Source organism: Lipotes vexillifer, unplaced genomic scaffold, assembly GCF_000442215.2.
Source record: "Lipotes vexillifer unplaced genomic scaffold, Lipotes_vexillifer_v1.1 scaffold760, whole genome shotgun sequence".
Lineage (NCBI taxonomy): Eukaryota > Metazoa > Chordata > Mammalia > Artiodactyla > Lipotidae > Lipotes > Lipotes vexillifer.
In genome coordinates this window covers 750,854-763,392 of record NW_006772931.1, presented here as the reverse complement: position 1 = coordinate 763,392, position 12,539 = coordinate 750,854, and the positions used below count along the sequence as shown (strand labels likewise).

At 39.8% G+C, this 12,539-nt stretch overlaps 1 protein-coding gene across 1 annotated transcript in view; it reads right to left on the bottom strand.

Annotated features, from left to right (window-relative positions):
* Positions 1–12,539, bottom strand: part of RXFP2 (relaxin family peptide receptor 2) — a 50,229-nt gene that overhangs the window by 32,163 nt on the left and 5,527 nt on the right. Inside the window, 4 exon segments of the mRNA XM_007447945.1 lie at positions 462–533; positions 1,114–1,185; positions 9,424–9,495; positions 10,304–10,409. Of these exon segments, the coding sequence (XP_007448007.1) occupies positions 462–533; positions 1,114–1,185; positions 9,424–9,495; positions 10,304–10,409 (322 nt within the window).

The following is a 12,539-nucleotide window of genomic DNA, read 5'->3' as shown; positions in this document are numbered from 1 at the left end:
TCCCCCAAGGGATATTTGGGATTGTCTGGAGACATTTTTGATTGTCACAACTCTGGGAATGAGTACTGTTGGCATCTAGTGGGGTAGAGGCCACAGATGGCACTAAACATCCTAAAATGCACGCCCCCCCCCCCACCACAATCAAAGAATTATCTGGGCCAAAATGCCAGTAGAGCTGGGCTGAGACACCCTGCTATAGGTAAACACCAGGTGGATGGATGACTTAGCAAGCCGACTTCTGGGCGCAGAGGCCACCTGAAAAAACGCAGCACTGATTTCTCTTCACACAACCACCATTTGGCAAAGCCATTATCTGAATTGCTTGGGTAACATGCTTCAGGTTACGTGACAAGCAGAAAAATAAGCATAATAAACAAGATACATAAACAGATGGAAACTATGAGCCTTGATGACTATCATTAGGACTGTGATCCTAGGGAAGGAAAAGCTAGAATACTTACAGCCAAGTTAGATGATGTAAGTCTTTGAATACTCCAGGTCTGAGAGTTGTAATGCAGTTGTGGTTGAGATATCTACAAATAGCATGGGTGAGTAAACGAGGCAAACTTAATACTCCACTTTAGTCACATATAATAACTGGACATCTGTTTCTGAAAGCACTCTACTGGATGAGCAGGGGCCAGAAAATCAAAGAACAGGCAGGAGATACAGATAACCAAAAGCCCAGTGTGACAAGCACCAGGGCCAGGACCAGGAAAGTGGCCAAAAATAATGTATTGGGACATTGTATTATGTTAGAGTGTAACGGTAGAATAAATATGTGAGGTGATTTTTGCTTTTGTCCTTTTGGTCACATCCTTAGTAGACTAACATTTTAAGAAAGTGTATAGGTAAGTTATATATTTTCTATTTGTGGAAATGACCCAAACTTGAGGAGACAAGATTTAAGAGAGCCTTCAGACCTGTCTTCTGGTAAAACTTGGAATTTTTTAGCAGTTCTTTCAATGTAATAACTAATTACACTGAACTTTGTGAAAACTTATTTCTCCCATTTCTCTATATCCAAAGTCGAGCCTTTAAAAAAGTACCATTCATTCTACCCTTTTAATTGTTACTTAATATTGTACTCATAATTATAAAGAAGTTACTCACAGTATTTGCAGATTATGTAATCCAAAGAATGCTTTCCTGGATATATGTCTAATACAATTATGCTGAAGGAATCTGGTAGGAATAAGATAGAAGAGCCATGTGATTATGGTTCATGTATTTGTTAGGCTGTTTCTTCACCTGAAGACAATTTGTGCACCTGGCTCATAAAGTCCTATCTTATTCTCATGTTGGGAGGTAGGAGCATTGCCAATGAGAGAAGGCTGTGAGCCTAGCTGTGCCTGCTGTCCTGACAGCGCCCGTGCAATGAGACCCCGACATCTCTGACTTGAACCACTGAGGTCCAGCATGCTGTGTGTGGGGACAGAACTAGTCTTATTTCTGCAAACTGGCATTCTGGTGGCCTTCCTTCTCTGACATGCATGGTTGCCCACCAATGTGAGACTAGCCAGGCTCTCACTGCTGAGCTTTCTTGCTCTTTCAGTACAGAGTTCCACCTTCAACTCCTCATTTCTCTTCATTCTATTCCCATGAAACGAGGTGAGGGCAAGTCTCCTTCTGTTTCAAGATGCAGAGTGAGAAGGGTGCAGCTAGTTAGAGAGGGGCTCAAGGTTGCAAATGGCATCAGTGGCTGAACTGGGGCCAGTGTACCAACTTCAGCTCACAGGGCCATGAGCTACTTAACCGCTGAAGCAATGTAGCAAGAGTGTATGGATTCAATAATAGCACTTTCAGGAGTATCTAAGTAAACAACTTCCATTTCCTGTGCTCATTATATTAATACAATGGGAGGTTAGCCTTGATTTCATATTTTCTAAAGAACTTTAGGCAGGAAATATTCACGCTATTAATAGTAACTAATGTCTACATAATCTTCTGAGTGGCTTCCCTATCTCTTATTTTGATTTGATTTGGGTCCTGAAGTTTTGTTTTGATTTGTTTTGCTTTTGGCCACGTGGCTTGTGGGATCTTAGTTTCCCCAACCAGGGACTGGACCCATGCCCCCTGCAGTGGAAGTGCAGAGTCCTAACCACTGGACCGCCAGGGGATTCCTGCTTCCTAAAATATTTTACACTTTCTCATTGTTAGGATACTTCACTGCAAAACTATTGGTAGATCTTTTGCTTGTTCGGCATCTGGCTGTACTCTGAATTTTGTTACACCACAATTATTCCCAGCGAAGCTTCCCAGCCTTTGAGCCATGACTGCATTGTAGCTGTGCTGGGATATCCATGTCCTCAGCCCACAAGGTGGCAAAGTAAAGCCAAGATTAGCTTCCAGTTATTAACAAACCCATCTTTTATCCCAAATATTGAACAAATATTGTCATTTTCTCTGTGTACCACCATGTGGAAAAGCTACGTACTACAGAGCACATGCATGAGTGACACACAAAGCAACAATTTCAATCCTACAGAGTAAACTTGAAAACCCTGTAAGAACTCGTGCCATTCCATCCCCCTCTCCCTGCTGCAACAGGAGATGCTTCACACTGTAGCATAAATTCTGCTTTTGCTTTAAAGTTCTGCTATGAATAGAATGAACCCATACATATCAATATCTGTTTTAGCATTTTCAGAGCCCTTAGAGTGATGTAATGAAAGTTAATATGGTGAATTATATTACAATAGCAAATGAAAATAGAAAAAGAATATAATACCATAATCTACATATTTGAAGTTCCTCTTAAATATAAAATTTACTACCTAACTAGTGTTATTTACACTTCATTTAAGATAATTAAGTCGAAAGTGCACTGCGCATTTTACCTACACGTTGTCAATCTTGAAGAGATGGGGGCAGTTGTAAACTGTGAATTTGACCTTGTGCTTTTGATCTGCACGACTCACCTGATATGTTCAGTCTATCTGCCTTCACTGACACCAGTTAAGACTCCAACTTCTTAAATAATAAAGAAGCTCTAGTCTTCTATTTAGCCAGTTTGCTGGCACCCCACGGAGAACTAGAGTCCCAGGTCTCTCATCTCAGACTTAGGCTGCTGAATTTTTTAACTTGATCTTTCAGTATCTGCTTTCTTCTTTACAGAATAGTAGCTTGGTGAATATGAGGGGAAATTTGGAAACATGACAATTTGGCAAGTGGTGTCCTCTTTTTCTTCACAGCTGAGATATGAGCCCGTTTGATATACTTTACACTGAATGGTTCTTCTAAGAATAACTTACTGGTTCATGAATTCCTGCTTTTTCAGCTGTCAGGACTTTTCAAGCAGAAACGCCAGGAATTTATGTACCTGAAACTAAAGCAAATAAATGCTTTAATGGCATGCATGTTTATAGGCTATTTTTTTAATGCAACATTTTGTATTCATGAGCCAGGCAGACTCCTTGAATTACATTTTGTTGCCAATGATTGCGCTGAACAGGAACCCAGTTTAAGAAGGAATTCCTAATTTATATAAAATTTATGTCACAGTGAGGAGAGGAACTGCTACTGGTTTCCGTGGTAGCAGTGATGAAGTGCTATGGTCAAGCTCATAAACTGTATTTTATTTCTTTCTCTCAAACTGGTTCATGAATTCCTGCTGTTTCAGCTGTCAGGACTTTTCAAGCAGAAACGCCAGGAATTTATGTACCTGAAACTAAAGCAAATAAATGCTTTAATGGCATGCATGTTTATAGGCTATTTTTTTAATGCAACATTTTGTATTCATGAGCCAGGCAGACTCCTTGAATTACATTTTGTTGCCAATGATTGCGCTGAACAGGAACCCAGTTTAAGAAGGAATTCCTAATTTATATAAAATTTATGTCACAGTGAGGAGAGGAACTGCTACTGGTTTCCGTGGTAGCAGTGATGAAGTGCTATGGTCAAGCTCATAAACTGTATTTTATTTCTTTCTCTCAAAGATCATCTTAAATTGCTTCTTACCCCCTAATGTCAGAAAGTTTAAAAGAATATTAAAAAGAATAAACTGATCCCTAGTGAAAGCATTCAGATAAGTGACATTTGTTCATCTAGCAATTAACATTTTATTTTGACTTAGGAATTTCTTTTTCTGGATGCCGAAATGACCTTAATTTCACTGTGAATATTTAGAGCATGCAAGACCGGAGACGCACTTGACGTTAAATTGGGTGATCCCTTAGGATATATCCCAATACAACTTAAAGATGCATGTCAACTTTATAAGCTCAATACAATCTAAAACACATATTCATGCATGTCTTTTCCCTGGTCAAACAGAATAAAGCCCAGATGCTCTAGCCTAGCGTTCAAAGGCCCTACAATCATGATTCAATGACCTCTCCCGCATACACTCCATCATTCCTGCAGGAACTCGTTTCCTTTAGACAAACTTCCCTGGTCACTCTCTTCCTAACATCCTTTGAGTGTTTCTGCTTATGCTTTTTTGGTCCTCCTTGCTGAAGATGCGCCCCACCTTCTCTTTAGCCCTGTGTGTTAGTCCTACACATCATTCCTGTAACAAATGCACACTTATCCTCATATATGTTTCAGCGTATGTGACAATGAGAGGTGCTGGCAGTGGCGGTACATGGTATTAGGAGAGAGCCAGAGGACCATCCAGTTCAGGAAGAGGATAGTATGGTCATAAGGGGTTTCTTCAAAGTCCAGGGATGAAGGTGAGGGGTTCACCAAATGGAATCATAATGGAAAGAATGACCTAAGACATGTTCAAAACTCAGACAGTGAAGAATACAATGGGCAGTAGAAATGAATTTCTAGTTATAGTTTGGAAACAAGAAAATGCTAAGGAAAAGCCCAAGCCTGCTGTGTGGGACATGTTTTATATTATCATGAAATAATAAAACAATATAAATTTTCAACTCCTACATTGTTCTTGTCTTCTTGGTCAATGAAGGTGATCTCAGGACTGAAGCGAATAAATAGGATACAGTATTGTGGCAGTGAAAGACCAAAATGATGGAATAAGTTAATCAAAATGAGTTAAAGCCTCTGGTTTGGACAGTTGCTCCTGGAAACTGAGAAACACTGAAAATGCGTACTCTCAGTCGTGATCAGTGGAATCTGGAGAAAGGAAGAGAGGCTGGAAAATGAAAGGTGGCAAATGCCGTTTTGATTTTCCAACAGGTAAGTAGATTTCACAAGCTATAGTTGGATGAGCTTGAAGTTGGTTCTGGGCGAGATCGTAGGACAGGATATTATGATGCTGCTTTGTGAGCACCTCAGAGAGAACAGGAACAGGGCAGTTCACGAAAAACAGGGCGTGTCAGACCAACTTGATTTTCTTCATTCAAAGACTGATCAGATAAAAATGTGTGGTCGACTTTGCTTATATGTCTACCAGGCATTGATTAAGTGGTTTTATGATGCTTTTCTAGACAAAATAAAGAATACTGGCACTGTCTTGCTCAATATTCTGCTCCATGACTTAGGTAAAGACAGCTCATCTTATTTTCAGATAACAGAGTGCTGGGATGAAGAGTGAATCTGTTGGATGAGCCAAAAAGGTCTTCCCAGTCTGGTAAGAAAAGCTGAATCTAACAGGGTGAAACTGAATAGGGATAAGTCTGAAGTGCCACAACTAGCTCTCAGGTGCTAAGCGCGCAAGTACAGGATGGACAAGCTGTCACTTGTCAGTTCTGCATATGGTACAGGATGAGGGATTTTAGAGACACAATCACTAGGAGTTCAGAGTATGAAGTATAGCCACAAAAAGAACAAGTGTAACCTTAGGGCATAAGGAGTTTAGAAAGGAAGGGTTGCTAGCTTCCCCCTGTTCTGCCCTTGTATGTGTCATACAAGTGATAATATTACATTTATTCTAGATACTACACGTAAGGAATACGTAGGTGGCCACATACAGAGTGACAAACAGATTTGGAACCAGGCCCTTTGGGTAAGAAGTTAAGGATTCGAGGCTGCATGGGGAGAAACCTGTGGTGGGGTGCATGGTGATAATGGCCAGCTTTGAATATCAGAGGAGTTACATAGAAGACTTATTGGGTGTGTTCTGATCAGTCTCCTGGGGTAAAGCTCAGAATCACGGGGAGCTTTTCAGACGTTTTGGGCAGTAGTAGAGTTATGTGACAGGACAGTTTATTTGCCTATCGTTTGAAATTCCTTTCCCTCAGCACCTCCTAATTCCCTTCCTGGTTTATTTTTTTCCCCCATAATCACTATCTAACACACTACGCCTTTTTATCTTTCTCCATGGGAAGTTGGGCTCCTTGAGGAGAGGGCTTTCCATATGTGTTGTTTACCGCTATATCCTTGACACCTCATAGGTATCAATAAATATTTGTTGAAAGAATGAACGAACGTGTGGGCTTGGCCAGCTTGTACCCTCCTGCTGTCTCTTCCAAGAGTTCTGGGGTTGTCCATCTAGTTTCCTCCTTCCCCTGACACCTCTTCCTGGGGATGGTTTGTGTTTTGCTACGTTGGTTGTTTGGACTGTTGTAATGCAGGATCAGGAAGAAAAGGGACAGGACAGGACAAGGGCTTGCCTGACGCTGGGGAGATTTTTCTGCGGGCTCCGGAGAGTGACAGGAGGAGCTGAGTGGTATGCAAAGGGGATGGGGGAGGGGAAGGAGATTTAAAGAAGAGTTGCTGAGCTTATGAACTGCTTTAGGATATTTGAATAATGTTTATAAAGAACTTCGGTTATTTTGAAACCAAAGTTTGCTTTCTGGACACTTTCATCGATGGTAACAATATTCTGAGATCGACCCATGTGGGTGGACCTCCAGAGGACTACAGTCAGAGGTCTGGCTTTGAAGCCAAGTTCTAATACTTGTCAGCTGGCTGACTTTGGACAAACAACCTCTCTTCTCCAAGGATGGTTTCCTCATTCCTGAAAGGAACCTGACGCTGTCTGCCCTACCTCACAGACCTTGAGGGTCAAAGTCCAAATGAGAATTCCAAATTTTGGAAGTCTTTGTCAACTTTAAAAAGTGATAGAGGGATGTAAGAAATTGCGTTTAATCCCCCTTGATGTGCCTTGCATGTAAGAGACACTTGGTGAATGCTTATTGATAAGAGTCTTATAATTTTTTTCTCTCTGAGTCTCTGGGAGAATCAAATTGCCTCGAAAGCATCAAATAACAGCTTGCATTAAGAGAACCCCTGCTGAGTGATACTCAGGTTATGATGTGGTACCTACGTTTTCTCAGACTTTGGAGAAATTCAACATTTAATTGGAGAAATTTCCGGCTGATCTGGGCAATCTGGTGGGAAAAAAATCTCTACTTTTTTTTCACTAGGAAAAATTGGGGCCTGTATTATCAATAGCGCTTCCACGTTCTTCCCTTCAGTGGGCTACCAGATACCGAGAGAGAAGTATTGACACAGAACAAAGCTATGAATCAGTGGTCCAGGGAAGGACTTGGCCCGTGAAGTCTAATTTTAAATCTCCTTGCTTAACCTTCTAGTGATACCTCTGCCTCCCCAGAAGTCAGCTTTCCCCAAATTCGGGGGCAAAAAAGATACAGAAGGGGGTCCTGCGTGGGACAGAAGACTCAGTTAGATGCTAGAGCAATTTCTTTCCATCTCTAGGTTTCTGGTTATTGTAGAATAAACACTGCACTGGGCACCAGAAGATATGGGCGTAAATTCTAGCTCTCCTACTAGTTAGTTGTAGATCTTAGGTAAGTCATTTAACTGTTGCAGACTTTAGTTACCTTGTAAATAATGAGAAGACTTAATTAGGAATTCACAAGACTTCTCTGACTCTAGATAACGGTTTTAAACAGCTGCTCTAAAACATGAATATTTTTCCTTCCTTTCTGCTAGGCTCTTTTAGTTTTCTTCCCTTCAGCATTATTCAGGGAGGGCAAGGACAATACTGATTTGTAGAAATGAACAGGCTGTGATTCTAAGCATTTCCAGTAAGACCAGAAGCAGTATAGTTAAGATTTCTTCTCTAGAGGAATCTGGAACCCCAGAGCCAATGCATAGCTACTCCAGGGGACAATAACAACAGGACCACATTCTCCAGGATGGAGAAGAAGGAGCTCACTGAATCACGGAGGCTACAATCAAACACAGGCATGATTCTCCATGTTCACACAAGATTCTTCCTCGCTAATGGACTTCTTTCAGGGGCTTCCTTTCTTGTATAAGGGAGTCTGTACCTAAATTCATGAGCAGCACAGAACCGTTGATGGCATTTCAAACCAAATGTGTTTGTCCAGTATCAGTAAAGGATCAGATTATTTTTTATCCTGGATTTTTAATATATATCACATTTCTAGAAACTTTCCCTTCTATTCTGAATGTTAAAGGGCAAAATTGTAAGATGACGGTACTACTTAGGGGCCTTACAACATTGTCTTGCTAATTTTCTAATCTAGTCTAATGATCACCTTGGCAATTGCAGAAAGTTGACCTCTCCATTATCCCAGAGTGACTCAGGCTCAGAGGGACTGACGCAGAGTAACCAAACTCTCAAGAGGTTGAATATTTAATTGCTTATTTATTTATCTATCTATCTATCTATCTACCTACCTATCTATTTATTTATTGGCCACGCCATGCAGCATGTGGGATTTCAGTTCCCCGACCAGGGATGGAACCCATGCCCCCTGCAGTGGAAGTGTGAAGCCCTAACCACTGGACTGCCAGGGAATTCCCAATTTGCTTTATTTAAATAGGATGTATTCCATTCCACTAATTAGAATGTTATTATTCCCCATCCAAGGTAACCTCCCAGATACTTTAGTATGAATAATTTAGGAAGTTAATGTAGTCATCATAAGGTTGATTGATGAGCAGGGAATCAAAACAAAGAGATTCTCCATCTTGATATGAACCTTGTCACAGTAAAGTTCATGGGAGTTATGGTGGAGATGCACAATCCATCCCTGCCCCCCAACAGAGACTATCTCTAGGGATTGTATCTCTCAGATCCTGGTTTTCTTTTTTTGATGATGCTGGAAGCATCCTGACACTTTGTTTCTCATGGCTGACCTTGTCCTATTTGTTATTTTCTTTCCTCAGATATGCTAATATCACCGATTTCACCAAGATCGTGTTTTTGCTCTTTTTGTCCTGGGAGACAGTCCATATCCTATAATTGTATGTTTTAAATGATGGTTCTTGTCTATGCTAACACTCTTCCAGGTTAAAAAGTGCATCTAGTGCCTCTGAATCTGCAATGTCATTTTCCAAATGATCTGGAGTAAAACCGTGGAACTATGTATTTTCTTACTGAGATGCTCAATCCAGTTTAACTCTCTACGGAAGGTTTAAGTAAAACCAGTTGTTATTTTAAATTATGAAATGGAAAGAAAGCATACTTTTCAATGCTTAAAGGTAATCAACCTTGTATTTCATTTTACTCTTAGATTAAAAACATCTTAAACAAAACATCCCATAGATTTTCCCATAAAAACACTATTAATAGCTACTTACATCTTTTTAAGTTCTGTGTATTTGATGAAAACTTTATCAGAAAGACTGTGAATACTGTTTTTCTTAAGAGACCTAAAAAAACATGGAAAGAAAACGTTATTATGGATTTTATGACCAACCAAACTCTTCCCTAGAAGCTGCATGCTTGAGAATATTTGATGATGCTCCATACTACGTCACACACGTTTGAAAATGCCCATAATAAATAAGAACCTTCATGTGAGAACGAAAAGTCCATAAAGCAAAATTAAAGCAGTTTTCAAATATCTGACAAGGTTAGCCAGTTAGTGCAATATGATAGACTGGAACATCTATGGTGATTTAACTTTTTCTTCTCTAGATAATTTAACAAAACACAACAAAAATCCTAACCAAGTCATGCATGCCCAAATTATGATATGTCCGCAGGCAAATTCCTGAGGCTCTCAAGACTTCTATGCAGAGTTCAGAAAAACCTGCACAATTATGTCACAGCTAGCTTCGTGGATCTTTTATACCTTAAAGTCCTGGACAAATTACCACTATTTAAAATGAGATAGAATAAGTGAGTACCTTTCCTTTTTTTTTCAAATTCTTATTTTTACTTGTATAGTACTGGCATATTAGTAATAATACATGAATTGGAAATTGAAAATAACTCCAGGCCACAGATGTTTGTGAGCTAAACGATAACCTGGCTAATCTAACAAACAGTGTTTAAAACACTTTTTCCCTGGAGAAGAAGCCTGCAGAGTTCTCTGATGGCTGGTGGTTTTAAAGGGACTTTCTATGATTTTGCTAATATATAAGTAGCATAAAACAGAACAAAGAGAGGTTAGATTAGAGTACACGGTTTTCATGTGACTGCAAGAGCAAATATCAAGATTTGAATTTTACTCACAGTAATGTCACATTGCTGGAAACGGTTGGCACAGACGTCAAGCCAGCATTTATACATTCCAACTCAGTTCCTTTGCAGTCACAGCGCTGTGGGCACTCATTTAAAACTAGGGGGCAAAAAGAGTAACGATTCAATAGGAAAAAAACCCTCTTTAATTATGACTTTATTTCTAATAACTGGCATTGTTCTTTTTCCACTGAATGTATAACATTCACATCTTGTTAAATGAACTTATTCTGGCCCATAATAAAAGCAAACAAGAATTTTCTCCTGGTCAAATATAGACTTGGGACTTCCCTGGTGGCACAGTGGTTAAGAATCCACCTGCCAATGCAGGGGACACAGGTTCGAGCCCTGGTCTGGGAAGATCCCACATGCTGCAGAGCAACTAAGCCCGTGCGCCACAACTACTGAGCCTGCGCGCTAGAGCCCACAAACCACAACTAGTGAGGCTGCGTGCTGCACCTACCGAAGCCCGCATGCCTAGAGCCTGTGCTCTGCAACAAGAGAAGCCACCGCAGTAAGAAGCCTGTGCACTGCAACAGACTAGCCCCTGCTCGCCACAACTAGAGAAAGCCCGTGCACAGCAGTGAAGACCCAACGCAGCCAAAAATAAATAAATAAATAAAGTATGAAAAACAAAACCAAAAACAAATATAGACTCATGTGGTATTCATCTCAGTTCTAGCTTCCAGTGGTCATTTCAGAGGCATTTAACAAGGGATTAGAAAGAAACCACAGGGATGTTTAAATTGCATAAAAGTATATGGTGAACAAGATTAAGTTCTTCTCAATGAAAAACATGAGTATGATTGGGTAAATCTTTAATGGGTATAACTGAGTCAATGCCATTTAATTGAATGGCACAAAGAGGTTGCTCAGTAAATGCTTGTTGGTTAAAATTAAACTCAATTATTTCCCCCCTTTCAAACTTCTCTTAGAGCTGTGACAAGAGTGAGATGCAAGCTGGGCAGTGGCCACCACTGTGCCTTAGTGAAATCAACCAACCCAGACACCCTATCATTCCGGCTCTTAGCTTTTCATTACTATGAAGTTAACGTGGTAGGTAAAAGTTGTAGAGAAACTGTAAAGCAGAAAAAGACCAAAGATCCATCTATCTGAAGCATTCAGAAGGAAGAAAAACACTTTAGGATTTACTTTGAAGGAACTCACATAATTATTAATACAATGGCATATTATCATAATTAGTAAGATTTATCATAATATATTAATAATATATAAACACTATCACATAATTCTTTTATTTATATATTATGTAGTTATTAATTATTAATTATGTTAATTGTTAAAATAATGGCATATGAGAAATCTATGGAGAAACCAGGCCAAGTTGGTCCACAGAACAATGACTCGTGTGTGTGTGTGTGTGTGTGTGTGTGTGTGTGTGTGTGAGAGAGAGAGAGAGAGAGAGAGAGAGAGAGAGAGAGAGAGGGAGAGAGGGAGAGAGACAGAGAGACAGAGGGTTGGGGGATGATATTAATGGAGCATTTGATATTGCCTCTGATCCTGTGGGTATTTTTTTTGAAGGAGCTAAAAGAAGTGAGAGTTATTTTCAAATGTTTATATTTATTATTTATTTAAATAATAAATTTATTTAAATCTGATTATAAGTTCTTTCCAATTGCTCTGCTTCTTTTAGATCACTTTTATTCAAACTTTATCTTTAAAATCAATTTCACCAAATTTTAGTAAATCCAACAAACTTTTATTGAGTGCCTCCCCAATCCAAAAGATGCATTCTAGTGTATAAGTGTTTAGAAAATATTCTGTGGTGTTCGTAGGCTTATGCTAATCATCTCAACTTCCTAAAGATAACTCCAGATTGTTTACTTCAATGTTTAATTGACATTGAAAATAGCGTTTACATTATTAGATTGCCTCGGATTGGAAGCTCTTATTTACCAATAAGAGAATTTCGCGTACTCCAAGCTGAGCCAGTTGACAAAACCAGAAATGTGAGAGTAACTCCCTCACCTTAGGTCAGTCAAACCCCAACCTCTGCATTCTTCTTCTGAAGTGGCTCTTGAAGCTCTCTCTACCTCACTCTTCCCAGAGGTATTTTCTGGGCTCAGGTTCTTAGTATTAGTCTGGAGCATTGCAAGAAACATCATGTTTAGCCTCTCTTTCACCGAGCTTTCTCCTCAACCTCGGCAAAGTTGACACTGGGGTCAGATCAGGATCATTCTCTGTCATGAGGAGCTGTCCTGTGCACTGT